The sequence below is a fragment of the Ptiloglossa arizonensis genome, chromosome 11 (assembly GCF_051014685.1).
Source record: "Ptiloglossa arizonensis isolate GNS036 chromosome 11, iyPtiAriz1_principal, whole genome shotgun sequence".
Taxonomy (NCBI): Eukaryota; Metazoa; Arthropoda; class Insecta; order Hymenoptera; family Colletidae; genus Ptiloglossa; species Ptiloglossa arizonensis.
The window spans coordinates 14,426,489-14,448,857 of NC_135058.1; the positions used below are offsets into that span (position 1 = coordinate 14,426,489).

Consider the following 22,369-nt stretch of genomic DNA (forward strand, 5'->3'; position numbering starts at 1 on the left):
TGTAATCGGAATAAGTTTCCAAAATTATCAATAAACTAGCGCAAAATTATTTTCTGCAAACTCATGTAAATGTGTCTACAACACCGTCTTGTATGTTGCTACCGCTAGAATCAAAATTAAACCTGGCGATAAATTCATTTTGACAACGTTTCACGCATTTGCATTATTAAAAGGAAGCGAAAATAGTAATATATTTTTTTTATTGGACAGCTGGAATCGTTGATGAGCCAGCTTCCCCCGTAACCAGAGGTTAGTCGCATGGCGGACGCTGGCTTGACAACACGTACCGCACGGAAGTTTCCGAGTACGACCGACAGATTGCGAAAGCCTTCAGAAACAACAACCGTCGGCCGTAAGTAAACGCTATTGTGATTTCTCATCGCTTTATTTGCTAAAATAGTACATCTTTAATTGCGTGGTTGTTGCAATAGGAAAGTGTAACGTTCGATTACCATGCGGCGCGTATTATTTTTGACAAAAAGTTGCCCGAAAGGTCGTAAATTCGAGATGGAATTTTCTCGAGGGTTGCTCAGAGCAGTCAATGCTGCACGTACATAGGTCGTGCGTTATGTCGGCTCTGAACGCATCTTCCGTTCGACGGTTACCCATCGCCGTTTTACAGTCGCTCTCGAATTTAACCACTTTCATTTGATGTAGTCGAGTAGTCCTTGTCTCGATAATAAAAAAAAAAAAGACGTGATATGTGCGAGTGATAATCGAGCGTTGTTTGTGAGCACCTACGCAACTCCCACTTTTGACATTTTAATCGGCGTGGCTTTTGGAATAGGTGGATTCTCTATAATTTCTCGCATGCTTATCGTTCACTTAAGGTATTCAGTACCTTTACTGCGAAATGCTTTGTCTCCTTGTCTGTTGCACGAGATTGCTCTGATATTTGTCGTTCACGGTAACTCTCATTGCGTCGCGCTTAGAGCTTCCCTTCCGAAGAATTCTAAAATCTGTGCGTTCCGTTTTTAATGTCGATTGCACCTCGTTTTCCTTGTTCGGATATAAAGCAATTTCTGTTTGTTTATTCTAGACGTCATTGTGCACATTGCTTGCGTCAAACGTTCCTTTATCGTTTTCAATGAATGCTTGTACTTCTTCGTATGCTTCTCAAATTTCTAAAATTTCTCCTTTACTTTTCTCTCTCTCGCTCCGTATGTGCGTGCGCGCACGCGCGCATGTGTGTGTGTGCGCGTGTATATATATATATATATTTTTTTTTTTGAAACTGCTTACACAGTTTCTCATACGATTCGACGAATTTTCTATCTTTCGGGGGCATTTATTTTACAATAGATATTCGACAGGCATCATCTTGTAAACACACGTATGCACACAACACGCATACACGTTCGTTTTCGTCGATCGATGTGCACGCACGCATACGCATAGGCGTACGCGAAACCAAGCAGGCGTGTACTGTCATGTTTCTGACGTTTCGATGGAATTTTCGTTCTCCGAATGCGATTATAAATCGCTTTCAAATTCGTAGAACTTGATAATATAGAAAACGATCAACACCATTAGTACTGTATTTAATATGTTTGGAAATTAATGTTCTACGGTTTCATTTTTTATCAAAATTTAATATTTTATTTTTACGACATAAATTGAAATTCTTTTACTTTTGCATAATTATCTTAACGAAGCGCAAATATCTGGAATCGATTGAATGAGTTTCTAATTACTGCTTTACTGTATTTTGTATAATAGGCATTGTTCCGTACCCATTTCATCTATTTTATTGTGACAAATAAAAATTCGTTAGAAAAATAGAAAATACGTTGTTCTCAAGGTCGATGAAATTCGTAATTTGAAAACGAACGTCGCGTCACCGATATTTAACGGTCAGGGAGTAAAATGGCGATTTTCGAGGCGTGTACGCAAACAAGCGGTGTAACTTTTGCGTTAACGAGTTTAATTACGCAGATGAGAATGTACTCGCTTGATTCAAAGAAAAAAGGAGGAAGAACTTTTGTCAGCCTAGTTCTGTAATGGCGTACCAACGATCCCGAGAGTTCTAACGATTACAACCTCGAAACGTTTAATACTTCAGTTACACACGCGCACCCATCGTCGGTGAGCGTGTTCGCTTCGTGCGCCTTTAAATGCTCGGCCATATGACTGTCCTACGTCGAACGTGTGACGGCCGTATGCGGCCTCTTTGTTACAGGGCAGACTTGAACGCTTATCGGGCTATGAATAGACGTACTGATTTCCTTTCAGCTGTCCACTTTGTTGGGGTCTGGTTTGCACCTTGCTACGTAACTGTGACACGTTAAAATAGTCTAGTTCGTTAGGAATCCTAGTTGAATTCCGTGTATACGTGCGTATCTTACTGCGTAAGTGCATCGAATAAAATATAAAGACAATCTGCATGCGTTAGTACAAAGAATCTTAGTTGCATGACAATGAGCTCCTTGTTCAAATGGCATCTTGAATGACGAAAGATATTGAGGGCACACAAAATTAGTCGAATAATGAATATGCTTATATAAATTACATTTCTAAATTTGGAAAATAGTATTCACATGCTTTTCTTGCGTCTAGATAGTATATTTTGTTTTTCAATTGTTTTATTCGCAAAAGCTGTTCGTAGCATTATAGTAGACACTTTTATTCGAAATAAATTGAAAAATACTTTGTGCTTATTTTTTGTGTAACTTTAGGTTAGAAATATTAATTTGAATCGAAGGAATTATTTCACTTTCTTATTTCTACAATCTCCATTAATCTTATGCATTATCGGCCTTCAAAAGTTGGCAGCCTTGTTCTAACTCGTAGAGAGCAACCGTCACGGCGCATCAGTGACGTGTTACGAAGAAACAGAGTAATGGAGTATTCGAAGTTGTTCGGGGAAGGATAGCGACAGCTCACTTTACGTCATGTCAATGCTATCTCTTTGTTTACTACCGACACGAATTTCTATCTTGCGTTCCATCTTGTAAAAATTTTTGAAAGACCTAATTAAAGTTAGATTGCCTCAAAAATGTGGACATTCTCTCTAACGTTCAATTCAGTGTTACTTGATTGATAACAATTATTTCAAATGTAATATTTATCTAAACAAATTTACCGACTCATAAAGTTCTCAATAATTCATATTTTTTTAAGGTTCACTATACATATCTCACTAATGTAAAGGCCTTGTAATTATTATTTCGTATAGAAGTTTTCAATCTATTCTCTAGTGATCGCCAGATGATCAATAAATTACTAAATAAGGGTTGCTTTGGACTACATGAATGTAATAATTTGTATTATATTCAAAAATAATCATGGCATGATTATATGTTCAAAAATATAATAAAAATAATATAAAATACGAAGGTGAAATATTTGGATTATCTTAAATTGCTATTCACAGTTATTAAAGGTTAGTTTGTATATTTATTCTGATCTTATAAATAACAAGTTCTCAATTTGTCTTCACACACGAATATCTTACAAACTAAAATTTAGTGCACCTCTTAATTTAAATATAATAAAAATAATAATACATAATGGTAACTGATATATTTTTAAATTTTAGTAAAGCGCGCACAAATTTTAATTTCGATTTTCTATTTTGTCCTGTTTATAATTTACCCTCATGTTGTATTATTACGGGAAAGAATAAACAAATTAAATTTTTTAAAGAAGTTGATAACGTCTAATTTAGTAAGTAAAACAATTTAAATACCTTACGAATATATTTTGATAATTATGAGTAGCAATGGAAAATAATTTCAAGACATCATTCTCACATTCTGTATTTCGGCTGAATTAGAGATTCATAATAGATATTTCTCTATTGCGATCGCATGTTGTTTGCGCCCAGTTATTAGAAAGTAGTTCAAATTTAATTATTTATAAAATAGTATTTTCGTAATGGTTCTGTGCCAGTTTAAAACACTATATTTGTAGATACTGTAATCATGAAATATTGAGATACATGCATACTGCATCACTATCTAAAAATCACAAAATTGTTATAACTGTTTCCATGGAATCTGGTACTTCCGGTGTCATGATCTCAGAATTCCACGGTTCTTTAAATCGCGAGACACGTTATCTTCGTAGAACGTGCACTGCAGTACGAATTTTTATCTAGAAGCTACATACCAAAGAGATTATTAACAATACAGAAACTACTCGGTCATTGCGAGAATGAAACAAATTATACAATTATCGATATCGGTAAATTCGTCTGGCGTCAAATACTAAGGTCGTTTCAAAAATATTTACATGTAAGTGTTTCGTTCGTTGAATCCGATCGAGACGTTCGACAAATATTTAAATTTAAATTCCGAGCAGATAAATTTAGAAGAGTAAAGATTTTGATCGTTATTTCGGTAATTCAACTAGTCAAGTGATTACCTTCGGGGAGGCCTTCGTTCACGTGTCTTGTATTGAAGGTAATACAAATTTAAAAGGAAACGAGATCGAATACCGGTTTAATGCACCAAACAACATTTTCAATGTCGAAGCGTGTTTCAGGCGACGACCTTCGGTCGTGCAACCTTAAAGTAACGCCACTCGAGACACACGACGCGTCGTGTAGCTGTTCGGCCGTATATTTAGCTTCCGCTTTGGCCGCTGGGGGCAGTCTCGTATCTTTTCGTACATCGATGTTGGAAAATTTCACGTTCAAACGAAATCGTTACAATCTGTTCGATTCTCACGTGCACAATATCGAAATAGTCGGAAACAACTTCGTGTGGTTTCCTTTGTTGATGTTCAGTAAGTTGCATATTTGTTGAGTACCTCGCATCGCGCTGCCACTGCCAAGAATTCTAATCTGCTTTCGTAGTTCTTTTGTTCTGATCAAGTCGAGTAGCTTGACCAGAACAAAAGAGCTTTTATAGTAAGTTAGCTTCTTACGAGGAAATTCAGTATTTATATGGATGAAACATTGTATGTATACGTAGGTATATTATTGTTAGAAATTATGTTGATCAAACAGCACGATAAACACTTTAACGTTAAAAATAAATACATTCAAAACATATTCCAACAGTTTTCGTAATATCACTTCACTAAATTTATTCATGCAAGATGTACATTTTAATGCGTAATAGTAAAATAATTATATCAATTTTGATGTGCATATTAAAATTACCAACTACATGATGATAATTTCTTTTCGAAATACAATCATTTAAAAAAAACTGTTCAAGCTCAGAGAAAATTATTGTACCTTGAGAAAAGTATTAAAACAATTTATTTGACCATTTATTATCTTAACTAAAAATACTTGTTCCAACGTTCTTATGCCCAGTAGATTTAATAATTTGTCCATAGACACGAACATTTCAACATTGTAATATCAACCATGCAGGCAGCAAATCTTAATCGAATTGTTTCTAATTTCAAGTTAAACTTACAAGGTAAAGATACGAAATAATAAAAGTAAATTCAAAGTGCATTAGATTTGAAAAGAAATATAAAATTTGGAGGTGAGTGAATCCTTAAAATCAATACCAGAATATAATATTATGTTTTGCAAAAACCAAGATCTTGGAAAAAAAGGATCCAGAGCAACGATATTGAAATTTTAATCCTCGAGACAAAGCTATTTTGCTTTTCATTTTACTACCCGTAGTAATCAAAAACGAACCGAAGCTCTCCCAGGCCACGATCCTAAGTGCACGGGACGCTCTGCAGAGGCGGTCAAAGACGACCTTAGTCGAACCACGGACGAAGTTATCCGACCTCGCCCGATCAGCTTGACGATAGAAGCCGAGATCGGTCGAGGCGATACGACGAAAGGTTCATTGACCGTCTGACCATGAGCCGCGCCCCACATACGCTCCTCTCCACGTTCATCGTCCACGGCTTTTGGTTGTTTTGCTCGTAACCGATACCTCAAGATCAAAGCCGTTTCCCTGGAGAAGGTCCTCGTCCTGCCCGTTGAAGACCTTCACCTGTGAGCGCAATAAGCTCGCATACGTTAATCAGTGCCTGCTGGCGCTAAGATCATAATCGTTATAAGATTGAAAGCCAATTGGTCATTTTTGTTTTCATTTATTATGCGAGACATGGATGCAACATCAATTTTATATAATCAAATGTTTCATTTCAAACGTGTTTCAAATTATATTATTTCCTTTCAAAGTGACTCTTAAAATTGAAGAGATGCTGTAGCTATTGAGAAGTCTAATCATGTTATGAACATTTAAAGTATTGCTTGCAATAGTTGCTCTCACAGTGATATCATTTGTTACTTTGTTGATTGTGAAAATGAATGTTAATTGTCGTTTGTTTTGCATGATGCTGTTTGAGAAATATTTATAGATGCTTTATATACAGTTAAAAATTACTTGTGTATATTGTTTCATTTTGATGTAAAAAAGATTGTACACATCTAAGGACTTTATTTATCTTTGGAAATAAATCTGAATCATGTAATTTGCATGATTATTTTATGTATTTAATGTATAAGTAATGAATTAATGCAAAATAAGAAATCCAATATTTCAGATAACTCCCATTAGGGAATTAAAATTTCCCCACTCTTAGATTTAAAAACTACACCGTTTCTGTACATTACGTATTTCTTTTTTTCATTGTACACTGTTTTAACTTATACTATTATGTATTTTTTTCTCTTTTTATCATGTAAATCTTCATACATTTTCAATTTATAAAATACTACAGCATGTAACAGAAGATATTCAGTGTAAGGTAATGAAAGAAGATTAGAATACCAGTGGGAGGGAAACCTTTACATATTTTTCAACAAAAATAGTGTATGTGTATTGTCGTATTAACAACAATTAATATCAATAAAATTGATATTAATATGTATCAATTAAAATTACTTATGAAGATGGTTAATATGAAATTTAGTATGCGAATCAAAAAGAAGCTGTTACGAGGAAGTAACATTGGTACATCTTATAGAAAATCTACAATAGACAGTACTTTTCAAGGAATTTAACTGCATGGTTGTTTTTGACTGTTTGTTAATACATCATTTCTGTATCATTAGGTACAAAGGCTGCATATTAATAATCAAATCATGGAAGGAGTAGCATGCGTGTAAGCAATTAATCACTGACAATTTGACTTGTATTTTTATTGTAATCTTTTCTTTGTTTCAGCTTCCTAAAGGAAGATCTGTGTGCTGTGATTTATCACTCAGGGGGCCGAAACACGCGCAACAACGGACAACCCCATAGGACCGGGGGGTGCTTCTCGTGTCTCGGGAGGAAGGTCAGGGTTTAAAAAGTTACCTTGACTGTAACTGTCATACACGAGCCGCTTCTTTTTACACCCAAACAATCCTACGTGTTGCACATTTACTTGTGATACTGAAATTAAAAGAATTCGATGCCTTCCAGGGACGATATTCGCTCCCTATCCACTGAGCAACGCTGGATCCCTCCTTCAACTGTTAGACGCGATGCACTCACCCCAGAAAGCAGAAATGATCTCATCTTTAGAAAGGTGCGGGGTATTCTTAACAAGCTTACGCCGGAAAAGTTCGCAAAGCTGAGCAACGACCTGCTCAATGTTGAGCTCAATTCTGATGTGATTCTCAGAGGTGTCATTTTCTTGGTAAGTGTATAACAGATATCAATATCTATTTCATGCATTATTCCAAATTCAGAGAAAAAATTCTTACTTATACAATTTGATATAAAATTCCTAAACATTTTAGATCTTTGAAAAAGCACTTGATGAACCCAAGTACAGTTCTATGTATGCACAGCTGTGCAAACGGCTGTCTGACGAAGCTGCAAACTTTGAACCTCGAAAAGCTCTCATTGAAAGTCAACAAGGTCAAAGCACATTCACACTTCTTCTTCTTAACAAGTGCAAAGACGAATTTGAAAATCGTTCAAAGGCAAGTGAGGCATTCGAAAATCAAGATGAACTCGGCCCTGAGGAAGAAGAACGCCGACAGGTGGCTAAGCGCAAAATGCTTGGCAACATCAAATTCATCGGAGAACTGGGAAAACTGGGAATCGTATCAGAAACGATTTTACATCGCTGCATACAGCAATTATTGGAAAAGAAAAGGCGACGGGGATCCCGGGGGGACACTGCTGAGGATATCGAATGCCTCTGTCAGATCATGCGTACCTGCGGCCGTATCCTTGATTCGGATAAAGGTCGCGGACTCATGGATCAATATTTCAGACGTATGAACTTATTGGCAGAAAGCAGCGATCTTCCTCTACGCATCAAGTTTATGCTGCGTGACGTCATTGAGCTACGCCGTGATGGCTGGGTACCACGCAAGGCTACTAGTACCGAAGGTCCAATGCCCATCAATCAAATCCGCAGTGATAACGATGAATCTTCGAGGGGAAATGGCTTCCATAGGCAGGATCGCCTCGGAGCTGATTTTTTAAGAAAGATGGGACGTGGCGGATTAGAAATGGACATGATGGGAAGTATTCCACTGACTTCCCCTTCGTTTGGCATGCCATCTCCATTCAGCCCAAATGGATTCTCAGGAACTTCCGGGGTTGGTTATGGCCGCCACACTCAACGTAACCAGCCAGGTTACTATCAGAACCAGAATCGTCACCAAAATAACTATCAAGGGAAACATAATCAACAGCAACATAACTCACCACAAAATAGTATGTATTCTTTACCTTCCTTCCTTTGGACGATAAGTAATAAACAAAATGTTACTTCTACTTACGGACGTTCTCTGATGAATTATAGATAGCAATAAAGAACAATTACGTTTCAATAAGAACAAGATGTTGATCGAATATCCAGAAGAAGTGTCACTGAGACCATCAGCTAATTCAATGATGTTTAAACAAACCAAAATGAATCGCAACGTACTTCTTAACAGTGGTACGTATTTTATGGATAAAATATAAATATTTATTATCTTGAACATACGTAGCAGCTAGTAGAAATATGATTTGGTTGAAAAAATATAATAACACAATATGGATCAACCAAATCCATAGTCTGTAAATTGTAAATGTATCAGCATAGATTTAATATAAGAAAACAATGTTTGAACACCCTCTTATTATTAAAATAATAGATCTGTTCCCAGGACGAGCATCAGAATTACCTCTGTTACCTACTAGCACACTGAAACCTAGCTCGCCCTTATTGCACAAGGAATTGCCACCAGCGATTGTGATAAAACAAGGTCCTGTAGACAAACGAGAGAAAGCCAGAGACAGAAAGGATAAAGGAACTTCTAGAGAAGAAATATTGAAAAAGGTTAACGCCTTAATGGATGACCTTGCCGTGCATACTAACACACAGGACGCAATAACAGCTTTTCAAGATCTTAAGATACCCGAACGATTTTTACGTCATGCAGTTTATACATTGTATTCAAATACATTAGACCGCGGAGACATGGAGCGCGAACTCGCAGCCAAGCTTGTAGTTGAGTTGGAAAAAGCAGAAGCATTTACTGTACAGCAAATGCTAGAAGGATGGAAAGAACTAGTATCCAATATACCAGAAAAAGAGAGTACTGTGCCTTGTGTAGCATCTCATGTTGCCTTCCTAACAGCCAAGGCTATTGTGGATAATTTAATTCAGTTAACAGATCTTGTTGCTGTGACAGAAAACGGCCAGCATCATCCATTGTTTTTGCTCACTCTTCAGCAGTTGCATAAAAGCCAAGGCAAAGCAAGACTCACACAGATATTTAACGAGAGTAAGGTGAATCTTATCAGCCAACTTCCCGAAGCAGACAAAACAAAGGAGAGATTAGCGGAAATTTTAGAGGACAGAGAATTGACCTTCCTTTATCCGCTTCTTAAGATCCAAGGAGATATATGGCGTCAATTAGAATATGACCCGAACCCTAATACTCTTTACAAATGGATCAAAGAAAAGTTAGAACCTTCGCATCATTCTGATTCAGAGTTCATTAACGCTTTAATGAACGTTCTTCTCAAGTACATTACACAGGTTAGTGCGCAAAATTTTATAACTATTATTGTCTGTTATCATTATCACCTATTCATAAACATTTAATAATACTTTAACTGTTTTATGTGTTTTGCTTATTATTAACATATGTATTATTTTCAATTACACGAACATCAGTATTTTGTTAAAATATTGAAGTTCATTTCTTTTTTCTTTAAATTTCTATTGCTTAACTTCAACAGATTTGTTTCTGTATTTTTAATAACCAGCGTTTTTGTATTTATAACAACAGGAAACAATACTGGCACCTGGCGTTGACCCATCTAACGTAGGCAAAGCAGTGATAGATAAGGAAAAGGCATTACTGGATAAATATGCACGCTTGATGCGCTTACTCTTTGTCGATATAGAGTCTCAAGTAACAGCTCTCCATGCGCTTCAAGCATTTTGGTTCTCGCACAATTTTCCAAAAGGGATGCTGCTGCGATGGTTCGACGGACTTTATCGATTGGAAGTGATCGAAGAAGATGCCTATTTCAAGTGGAAGGAATGTGTTACTGACGCTTATCCAGGCAAGGGCAAGGCATTGTTTGAGGTAAATAAAATGGATTTATTTAATAATTCGAGTATTTAAAGATTTGTATAAACGTATAAAATTAATATATTTTTTATTAATTTTTTTTTATCAGTTCGTTACATATATGTGGTGTAGTCCATTCAATTATCATTTTATATAACAAGCAATGAAATAAAATCGAGTAATTAATTCATAATATTTAAATGGTGTAGGTCAATGGTTGGTTAACGTGGTTAGATAACGCGTCTACAGAAGAAGAAAGTGATGATCATAACGACGACGACGAAAGCAACAAAAATGACAGAATGCAAAAGCTCTGAGAAGGATGCTTTCTTCAAGCTACACTATAATTTGGAATAGGGTTTTACTATCTATATTGCTGAACCAGGCGGTTTCAGTTTACTAATTGAGTTGTCTCCATCCAATGCCACAAACATCTTGTTAGTCTGTGTCAAACCCTCGCCGAAACAAAGAGGATTTTACAATCACGTCCAAAAAGAAAATGGATAGTTCGCGGCTCTCGAGTGGTTTGCGGCAGACTTTATAAAGCAAGAAGTTTTAGAATGTTTTTAGATAATTGAATATTGATATGATTTTTAATCATATTGGGCCAGCAGATATCAACCTATACGCCGCTGTATGAACATCGGTGCAGAAACAAGCAAGAAAAATTAGTCTGGTGATTTGTGTTGTCAAAGTTTTTGTCTAGTATTGTGCATGTGTCACGTTTTGTAAGTCTTTTTGTCCGCGGCACCAGTGAGTCGCTTGTTATCTCTGTGTACCAGCTTTTACATTTATTATGAGGAATTATTATTATCTATTATTATTAACTATTATTATTATTACTATTATATAATTGATCACAACAATCGAATTGCATCTTACCTTCCTAAAGAAAAAGAAAAAAAAAGGAATCGATCAGGAAACAGGACTGACTCGGTAGTATAAGATGTGAAGTGTGATTATTGAATTCTCTTTGAAGCTAAAATGAATTTGTAGATCTTGAAATGAACGCTGAGGTAAAGCTCTTACACCAATCAACCAAATACCATTTTGCCCATGTACCTACTTGCTGCTCCATTAATTCTAACGATTATACTAATCAGTTGTCGTTGATTAACAACCAGCAGCCAACATCACAGTTCACTTAACGTAACATAATGAAAGAAATTAGTGACACGACTAAATCGTATTTAAAATAAACATACCATGGTGTAATTTATTACAGATGGCCCCCTGGTTGTTCTGTCAATGACCAACCACCTTTACCTTCATCTCCTGCCTGTATGACATGATCTTTATTAGTGCGTAAACCTTCAGACCGACACGATGCCATAAGTTCGCCTAAAAAGTTAGTGCAATATCGCAGCTTTCGTGATCGGCGAAGAAGCAGAGATTTTTTTTTCTCATTTAGGGATGATTCATCAGTTGTCGTGTATATTTTCACTTCCATAGGTTTCAATTGAGTATCTTGTTAAGCTTGTACGTATCACGTTATATACACTGAACATAAATATAAGAATTTGGATACATTTTTCATTGTTTGTGGATAATCTGCTTCAGTATGATGTATATATTATTATTGTGATTATAATTATTATTGTCACATCACTTTCTAATATCTGTTGCCGGACTGAAGTGTTAAAATTAGACTGCATTTTTTCATCTAATAGGTGGTTTGAAATCAGAGCGTCATCAGTCCAATTATTTATGTACAACGATCATTTTCAAATCTGGTTTTCTCTTTAATATACATTTACTTCAGATACACATCATTCATAAATTGTAGTGACTACAAATTAAAAAAAAAAAAAAAAAAAAACAAAAAAAAAACAAAAAAAAAAGCAAAAAAAAACTAAAAGAATGGAAAATCTTTTTCTTGAGTTTATCGAATCGAAAATTATATTTCTGATAAATTGATAAGTTGAATCATACGTGTTCAATGTGTATTCATATCTTTGTTTTATCATACTCTCGAAGGTAATGACCTGATCCCCGCTGCGGAGAATTTAATATTAATTTGAAAATATTCTTTGTACGTGGAATACATTTATAGTGACATTAGTGTAATATTTAATGGGTATTTGTGGTATACTTACGTGTTTTGCTCGTTGCCTTTTTATTATAAAAAGAAAAGAAAAAAAAAACATACGTAAACGATAATTTAGCCACGGTATTTAGCGAACGAATATGTCGGTCGATATTCCAATTTTTCATCCGCAATGTCACATGCGATATTGTACTTCAACTTTGTTAATTTATTTTCTCACGTATTAATTATAAATTTAATTGAAAAGAAAGGAAAACGAATACGAATCATGTATAATATCGTCAGTATTATTTCTCACGTAACGGACTACATTATAATCGTTTTTAATTGATCATAGACATTAAAACTGATAAAATATCTTTTATCTTTATCAATAAAAATTTGTTCCTAGGATTATCATCTTTACAATTTTGTGTCTCATTGTTTTTTCTCACCAGTCACCGTTGGTTGTTTTGGAAGATTATAAACGGAAATCAGTCGACAATTTTTTATTTCTCACTGAATGTATACCTAACTTGTTTTCGCGAAACTATAAATTCTCTTATTCGTTTTGCGATACATTAGTCACATCATACAGTTTCATAACATTTTTACACAAACCCTCTAAAGTGTCAGCACAGTACTTGATCATCTAACGTCATTTTCACGCTCTGTGACGTGAATTCATATAATGTATTACAATGTTTATATCTTTTTAGTAACATAAGAATTTCAGTTTATCAATGCTAAACTAACATACTTCACTTTAAAAATTAACTTCATACTCAGGGTGATTCATTAAAATCTATAATCTGAAACAATTGGTTATATAATGGTTTTAAAAAAAATATGCGAAGGAAGTTTTACCTACCGATGACCGAAAATGTTTAAATCGCACTACATATTTCTTTTGCATGGTTTCACAACCGATGAAAACAATTCGATGATATGTTATACTGTCACCTTGAAGTGACGACATTTCTAAGGACGACAGAAAAATGTAACAACTCGAAACAGTACTGTCTATCGTACTACAATGTAACAAACGATCTATAGTTTCGAATTTTTTGTGTCCTCGGAGTTAGTTATTTCAAGGTCAAATCATCGCATTCGTCGTTTCATCGACTACAAAACTATATTTAAAAAGCAAAATATATACTGCCATTTAACATTTTCTAAGCCATTTTAAGATTTTCGAAAATATAAGATGTTCGACAAAATTAAGGATTTTTATTCAACAGTGCCCCCCAAACACATTCAATATCGCTCTATGCATTGTTTTTCTTTTCTCCTGAAGTCAACAGGTATAATGTTATTTCAGATGACAGTTTCTAGTGAGTTACCCTATAATCATCGATATAAAGTATTTTTTAAATATCCTTTCATCGGAAATATTCGATCGTCTACTATATAAATCGAAGGATATGTATTTAAACGATTATTCAAAATTAACATTCCGACTTTGATCTATATCATTTAAACAAAAAAGAAACAGCAACACATGTAACAGCGACGCTTCGTTAATCTGGCGCCGTCGACTGACTTTATGTAATTTGAATAGTACATAGTACGCGTGAGAAAGAGCATGATCAGAAAACACGATGCATATAGTAGTACGTTAGAGAGCTTTGTTTAATCCGGCTTATTGGGAGATGATTTACGATCGAAAAATTTTCATCCATCGTTGATGGATCGATTGTTCGTGGAAAGTATCATTTTGATTGTAAGAACAACAATAATAACAATGTAACAAACGATATATTGTTTAAATTTCGAAATATGGAAGCAATTGAGCGACAATTCGACTGTGGGTTCGAATTCTGTTTGTGGTTTCACGATTCGTTTTGCGAATATGAGTCACGATGTCTTTTTATATATTCGTACGATATTGAAACAAAAAAAAAACAAGTGCAATCGGGAGACATGATCAAATTCAAGTTTTATACGCATACTTACTGATAATTCTCTTACGAAGCAATAATAAGGCACGTAATTATCATGAATATTTACGTTAATCAATAGACGAAAAATAATGAAAACTGTTTTTACAGTACTTACCTTTTCCTTTTGCGAACATTTATGACGAGCATCGAACAGAGGAATGATAAAAATTAATGTTTCCTTGTTGAATTATCAATAACCTGAGATATAAAATACTGTCGCTGAAATGTAATCGAAGTAATTGAAAACGAATACTTTGTATAAAGTTCGTTTGTACTTCGTGGTTTAAAGTATATTTAACAATTTCAATAAAATAAAAAATATTAGTGTGCAATAATTTCCGGGACAATCGATGGTTGAAGAATTCGCCTTAAAAGAAGAACAGTTAATTATGTTTTGAAAATTGAAATCGCAGAGATAAATGTGTTTGGCACATTATTTATCGCGTGCGGTATAGCATTACACGTATTTGGCTCTAATAAACAGTGTTTATTTGGTATACGTGTAGAGCCTTTTTTAAAAACACAACTGCGTACATATGAACAAATTATAATTAACTATTATAATTCTAAATACGCGACGTATTTCAGCGATTTTCTCTCTCTCTCTCTCTCTCTCTCTCGCTCGCTCTTTCTCTCTACGAATATCTTATCTTGCTATACACTTACATTGATAGATGTAACACATTACCAACTGCCATTAGTATTTATCTAAGTAAGCGAAATACATACTGCCCTTGTATCGTAAAAAGTTGCCTCGAGTGCGTGAAACGTTATTTTAAATCTTACCTTTTTTTTTTTGTTACTGATCCCTTACGACAGACTTTCACCGTAAACGTGAAAAAAAAAAAACAACACACAAACGGATTTCGAACTGTCGGAAACATCGTTTCTTATGCAGATCCCGCTTGTATCGTGTCGAGGACACTAATAATCCAGCTTACGTTTCGTAAAATGGATTCGTCGCTAAATGTATTACAGCGAATGTAGGCTAATTTATGTACATACCAGCGCTTTCCAAACCGTGTCCTACGCGATGCAAGTATGTTGTAGAACAACATACGATCGAGATATATGTTCGTTTTTAACTGACATGTGCAAAATACGCATCTTGCGCGCCACCGATTATAAGTTTTCTTTCTACGAGTGAACTATAATTTGGAAAACGCTGCTACATATTATACATGAACAAGATTAATATATGTATGAGTTTTTATAATCTCTGACTTGTACCTATAAAAAAAAGAGCTGACCAGCAGTGTAACGTATTAAATTAATTTTATAATCAGACCTTGCGATTTATAACTCAATACGATTATCGCTGAAATACAAATATAATATAAAATAAACTAATCACAGACCATCTTGATATATTTCTTCAAATATTTACAGACTTCGCAAGATTGTAATAATTAAAACAATATTTTTTGTTACCGATTACGCCACGTCACAAACTCCACGGATGAACGTCCAGTAGTCTGGTTAACAATGATAATGTATCTTCGAAATCAGAATAAGGGGCGTGTGTAACTTACTTTTTAGAACGACCTGAATTTATCTGCCGTGTACGGCGAGTGTAACTGTCCGTAGCATGAGTCGATTACGTAACGAACGTACATTTCCGTTACATGTATCTTTTTTGAACAGCGATTTTCGTTCAACATAAATTCAATGTTTAACGTTCACCGAATGTTATATAAACAATAGCTTTACATTCACAGGCGAGGAACGAGGATTCGTAATCGAATAAACAGACAAATCTGATACCTCGTTTCTTTCATCATTGAAAATTAAAGTGAAACGCTTGGTGAATTAATGAAAAATCGGTTTCTTGAAAGTGCTTTCCTTTGACTATTTCTGTACTTAAAATTTGTAATATCATCAACGCGTGTAAAAAGCACATAAGATTCTTCAAATTGAATGGCAGTGATAAAAAAATGGCTCATCAACTTCATGCGTTTAATTACTCTTACCACTAATACGCTTCGATGTGTGTGTGTATGTGTGTACGTGTACGTGTTGTGAATACAGCTAGGTTAAATTTCGATGATAAAGTGAGTACTGATACTGTTTGTCCAAATTAAATTTTTATTAAACACGGTTTTTTCTGTAACATCGAGGACGAATTATAACATAAATAATCATTATTATTATTGATCAGTATCACTTTTTTACGCTCAACAATGAGTCTATTTTTAGTAACACTGGAAGATAGTACGTGGGGGGCGGCGGCGGTGACAGCGATCTTTTTTCCATCAGCCAATGCTTCTTTTTTGGCTTCCATTCACTCTTGTTCACTCGTACTCGCATGCGCATCGTTCTCACACTCTCCCTCTCTTTTTCTCTTTTGTCGGACACGCGCGCTAGCACACACCTTTTGCAACATTGTATGTGATACTTTATCTCAGCTACACAAGGTTTTGGTATACAATACCTAACCTAATCTAGCCTAAACTTTTAATCGTACAGTGTAAAGCATGGCGGGTGATATATACATTACACGCGCTCAATTTATGATTAGATAGCAGATGTTTAATTATCGTTATTAGAGATAGGAAGGTAGGTAAAGGTGGTAGGGGAAGAAAGGTAATTGGCATACAGTATATTCGTGTGCTTGCATCTTCTCGAATATGCATGTGTTAAGTGAAGATTTTTCGCTCGTTCGCTCGCTCGCTCCCTCTCGTTCTCTCTTTCTCGTTGCAGAAAGCCACCACCACCGCTCCCCGGCTCGCTTTTGCGTTTCGCTGATTACGCTAGTTACGAAAGTTTTTCAAGAAGTTCTCGACTTTTCTTCCATTTCCATTACGCCGTTTTCTATTCCGTTTTATTTTTGTGTCGTGTCGTTGTTAAGAATTCGAAAGAGCAATTCAATCGTTTGGTGTCGGTTATCTGGTTCGATTTTTCACGATGCGATGATACATAGGTGCATTTTCAAGCGAGGGACTAACGGCGATCAACAAAAAGAACGTACCAAAGCTTAAACGACTGACTTCTTTTCTATTTCGCTCGTAGGTGTTTCTCTTTCCTGGATATTGGTTTCAAAAAACCATACTCCCGCTGATGCGCGTTATTTTGTTGTGTGGACTGAAAAGTTTTGTGACATTCAGTGTTCCTGGTATTTTTTCTCTCCCGGAAATGCGCCTACATGTTGAGCTTTGTTGTTTCCTTTAGATAGAAAATACTGCGCAGTCAATAAAATCTGGCAAGCGGGCGCAACGAATCTTCTGTCCTCGACTGTGACAATATTATTTTAGGCAGAGACAATGGCCGATCAAAGGGCCATGTACGTGCAAAGGGTTCACTATCAGCTCCCATGACAATGAATCCTCGAGTAAATTTCATTTACATTTCACAGCTGCCTTGTAATGCATTGTTGAAAACGCTATCGCGCAAATTGTTAAACGCACTTCTTTGATTTAATTCTTTCTTTTTCCGGTAAAGGTTATCTTTCTCGCTCCGTTACAAGCGCCCGCTCGCCTGCACTGAACGAACTTATTATGGAATGTACAAATTATTTTTTTTTATACCATTATTATCTCGTAACCCCTTTTCTTAGGTAGTCATACATCTGCTGGAACGCACGGAATCAGTTCTGTTACCTTACATACTCATCGCTTCATCGACATGTATATTTCTATATACGCATTTCCAATGACTGCGAAATAAGTATGTTTGGCTCAGACAGGAGAATTACCGCCGGCCTTTGCGGTCACCCAGCTAATTCGTGAATCGTACAATGTTGCCCATAGTAAGTGCAATTTCCTGTTACGCCCAGCAGCCACTGAATTGACTTAATACTATCATGTATCTGTCCATTGTCTACTCACATTCATTTCATGTTTTTTTCTCTAAAACTCCATCCCACATACTATACTTTGTGTCTTGTAGCTTCGATCGTACAATATTTGTTTTTTTTTTTTTATTCAAATACAGTTCGTACAACCATCGCGTATTATGCTGTTTCCCACACGCAACTTGCGTATTTTTCGCACTTTTCCCATTCGAATATCGTAATTTCATTTTTTAGACTCTTGTCATAGAGACGTTCATCTGCAATCTGTATGTTGCCGCTTCAATTGCATTTAATACATAATTGTGCTAAATATTCTTTTATCAATAACATTTGTTTGTTTCCTTTATACACTCAGTAGAGCCGATTATCTTGATTGATAATTCAATGTCAAACTACGCTACAAATGATTACTATACAGTGAAAGAGAAATGTTCGGCATGGGATAATGGGATCTTTCTCCTCAGTGTAACTCCCTGTCGCCTGTCGCTTTTCATATCTTCTGTACACACATCCTCTTCCTGCAAGACTGAATTATTTTTCTTGATTCAAATACTCAATCGATTAATAGGTTTTAGCACTCTTGTTACTTGTTTGCAGTATTTTCGATAGTTGTGTCGTTTATGTAATGAATATGTAGTTTTTAAATGCTTGGACTCTAATATATCAACTTCAATACAGTATTACAGAAGGATGCTTAGATGACGCGATGTGAGTATGCATGGAAAAATGTGTTTAAGTAAAATGTTGAAACAAGTCGTAATATTATAATAGTCGGGGAGCGCTGTTGGTTGCAGGCGACGAGTCTTGCATTCCTGCCACTAAAATTTGTTTACTTGGTGTACAAGTAGATGGCAACGATGAGACCGTAGAGACCCAATACTTCTGCGAAGATTAGAATCAAGATCATACCGACAAACAGGCGAGGTTGTTGAGCGGTACCTCTTACACCTGCGTCACCAACAATACCAATGGCAAATCCAGCAGCTAGACCAGAAAAACCTACGGCTAAGCCAGCACCCAGATGAATAAAACCCCTAGTAAAAAGACCAAAAAAATTGCTTGTTAACTATAAGAAGAAAGTAATTATCAATTATATACAGATGTACTAACGTTAAATGAAGCAAATGAAATTAGAACTAGTTAAGCCCCAATCTAATTAAGTAGAAGATACATAGAGAAGCATTACTAAGATTTGTATGGTAATTACTTATTTTCTATAACAGTCCAGCTAAATATTTTTTAATATATAGTTAAGTATCAAAATATGCAACAAAACAATCATAATTTTAATGGTTTCCTTTCAAAAGTAATTCATATTTTCAGTACCTACAAGGTAATATTTATAAAGCATAATTCCTTATGAGCTTTACTCTATATTCTGTCTGATACAATTGTATGTCCGTGTCTCAGAGATACATAGGATAATACAATACTCAAAGAATAAATGTAACTTCTTTTTTTTGTTTTATAGTGAATCATTATACTACCACTGAGCTGAACTATTTCAACTTAAGTTAGATTAATGAAGAAAATTGTGACATACCTGAAAAGACTATATTTAGAAGGTTCTTCTAAAGTACCAGCAATAAGAACAGCTACTACAAGACCATAAATGGCAATAATACCCGCCATGACAACTGGAATGATGGACTTCATAATAAGTTCTGGCCTCATGACTGACATTGCTGCAATCCCTGTACCTGACTTTGCCGTGCCATATGCTGCTCCCAGAGCTGTAAGTAAAATAGACATCATATTGTATTTATTTTATTCATAGTTGTTCAGCAACAAAAGATTTACAATGTGTTATTATTCAAATTATTGACAACAGTTGTAACAAAATATATACCATACAGATGTATAACATACATATGGTGTTTCGTACAATCTAAATGGATTATGGTATGCAAGTATTCTAATATTATTAAAAATAGTTTAATCATGGAAGAAAACATTATAAACATTTTATATTTCGAAAATACCTGTGTTTCTATTAAGTAAAATATGATAAGGCATCAGTACCAACAAATATTAACATTTGGTTCGTTTGTAATTAATATAAACAAATACGATGTTTAAAATGCTTCCTTCTCATAAGAAAAGATGTGACAGATCCTCGGTAATTCATTAGAAACACTATTAGCGGGCCACCGGGGGCTATCGATCTCGTTTAATATTGATCCCCCGACGAGGTCGCGGACCCGATTTTGCTGTTGGTATTCGGCTCTGTAACCTTTTTTGTTGATATCTCGTTCGAAATTTCGGGATGCATATGAAAAAAGAACAAATCCATGATCAAATTACGGGGAATGATTCCGCCTTGGTTGGAAATCGCAGTCACATGATTCTCACGTTGGCAGTCACATGATAATCATGTAAGTCCCATCCCGTGAGTAGGGGGCGTGGCACAAGCACGGGACAATCGTGCTTCGTGCTTCTCAATTTTCATTTCTTATCATTGTTATCAAGGAACTTGTTCAGGCGTTTAGGCAAATGGACCAAGAAGATTCTTCAATAAGGTTTAATTGAAGGGATGCGCACGAAAACGTAAAACCTCGATTAGATTTCTAAACATGACTATCAATTCAGACTAGAATCAAAATCTGTTGAACATTCCGAGGCTCCTCGTGCCTTTGATTCGTAGGTCAATCTTCCTCGTGTGCCGCCGTCCATTCAAGACTGGCGCACACGGGAAAAGGGAGATTCGTATTGATTTCCTTGATAGGAACAGAGACGCACGAAAACTTTAAGTATGCGCGTCCTCGGGTCCGTTCTTTCCCCCAGCAAATGCTTCCAAGAATTCGGGAATCAATTAAATTCAGCCGATAAGTGATATATATATATATATATATATTACATATGTACATATATGTATGTATATATATATATATATATGTATATGTATCGATTATCTGGTGGAATCTACCACTGATCCTCGTAAATCCTGTGACTTCTTCCGCGCGATACCGGACCTTTCATTGAAAAGCATTCAACGAGGTCAGCATTACGAAATAACCGTGGCCAGGCTGAACGCCGCGAATGCGTTTCTCTCGTAATGTAAAATTAAGCTCGGTAGGTTGGACCGCGTTTACGGAACATTACGAAATCCCAGATCTACGTGCCTAGAAAAATGGCGCTTCAAAATTGAATCCGTATCCTTGACATCTTCGGCGGTTCGGATTGGAACGTGCCCTTATTGTCGCGCGACATTATATATCACAAGCTGACAGACTTGACAGCGATAAATAGAATACGAAAAAAATTAATTCTACGATCGTACGAACATAGTCGTTTATTATCGTTGATCTTTTTACATTTTTAATCGATGATGATCATTGAAGATTTAACTAGTCATGTCTCGTAATTAAACGAATTTAGATTTTTATTAGGAGATTGTCTTGCGATAAGGAGACAGTTTAATCATTGAGGTTTACTCTGTTTTTGATACTTTACTTCGTTTGTGGGGAAGAAAATGGCGTGTGCACAAAGTCGAGTCCTCGATGTTAAGTGCATCTCAATAATCATGATTCGTCGCGATCGTGACAGATTTTTCTCTTATCAAATACATGTCACAGAATTGTTCACGTTTGTACCAGGTGCAAATTCGAACAACTGAAACTCACCAGAAAATATGATGGCTGAGGCGGCGCCCATAACTCCGAAGAAGGGCGCGTAAACAGGGTGTTCCTCCGAAAGTTGGCTCATTGTTACGTGCTCGTTAAGACCTCACACCGTCAATCGAATTGTACACGAGTATTTACAGGTTGTCGAAACGCGACGACAGTTTGAATCAGGAGCGATCTTCACTCACGCTCACTTCGCTAAACTAGTGCCACTGTCAAATATGGCCTACCGTACAGTAGTGCGGGTCATGTGACGAGTGACGAGCAAGAGAAGAAGAAGCTGCCACGACTCGAGGATGTCTATCCGCTTGCTATTGGCTCGCAACTGCGGGCTACAGTGTCGGAAGCGAATCCCGGCGCGCGTCTCATCTTTTATATCTGACGTCAAGCCGCTCTATAGGTTCCGTACGTGGTTACTACGCATCCTCGTCGCGCAGGGCTTCGCTGTCGAAGCGCGTGACACGCGTTTCCTGTTCTTTTACACGTTTCAAGAAAACTTTTATGCCTTCAACCTTCGAGAGAAGATGTTAAATATTTCTACAGAAACGA

At 35.9% G+C, this 22,369-nt stretch overlaps 2 protein-coding genes across 4 annotated transcripts; one reads left to right on the forward strand and one right to left on the reverse strand.

The window, feature by feature from the left end:
* The first annotated feature begins 220 nt into the window (after window positions 1-220).
* Window positions 221-16,449, forward strand: Nat1 (N-acetyltransferase 1). 3 transcript variants are annotated; one of them, XM_076323475.1, is made up of 8 exons: window positions 221-352; window positions 7,092-7,203; window positions 7,332-7,548; window positions 7,652-8,582; window positions 8,671-8,808; window positions 9,008-9,897; window positions 10,151-10,453; window positions 10,648-16,449. In XM_076323475.1, the coding sequence occupies exons 4-8, from the start codon at window positions 7,691-7,693 to the stop codon at window positions 10,753-10,755; spliced, it is 2,331 nt and encodes a 776-aa protein (XP_076179590.1). In that variant the 5' UTR covers window positions 221-352; window positions 7,092-7,203; window positions 7,332-7,548; window positions 7,652-7,690; the 3' UTR covers window positions 10,756-16,449. The 3 variants fall into 3 exon arrangements, with proteins under 3 accessions (XP_076179590.1, XP_076179591.1, XP_076179589.1); XM_076323476.1 differs by lacking the exon at window positions 221-352 and adding an exon at window positions 2,324-2,348; XM_076323474.1 differs by lacking the exons at window positions 221-352; window positions 7,092-7,203 and having other exon boundaries at window positions 7,321-7,548.
* Window positions 15,758-22,130, reverse strand: Vha16 (vacuolar H+ ATP synthase 16 kDa proteolipid subunit). The gene is made up of 3 exons (XM_076323477.1): window positions 21,821-22,130; window positions 19,741-19,930; window positions 15,758-19,231 (listed from the first exon to the last, which is right to left on the reverse strand). The coding sequence occupies exons 1-3, from the start codon at window positions 21,900-21,902 to the stop codon at window positions 19,027-19,029; spliced, it is 477 nt and encodes a 158-aa protein (XP_076179592.1). The 5' UTR covers window positions 21,903-22,130; the 3' UTR covers window positions 15,758-19,026.
* Window positions 22,131-22,369: the final 239 nt, after the last annotated feature.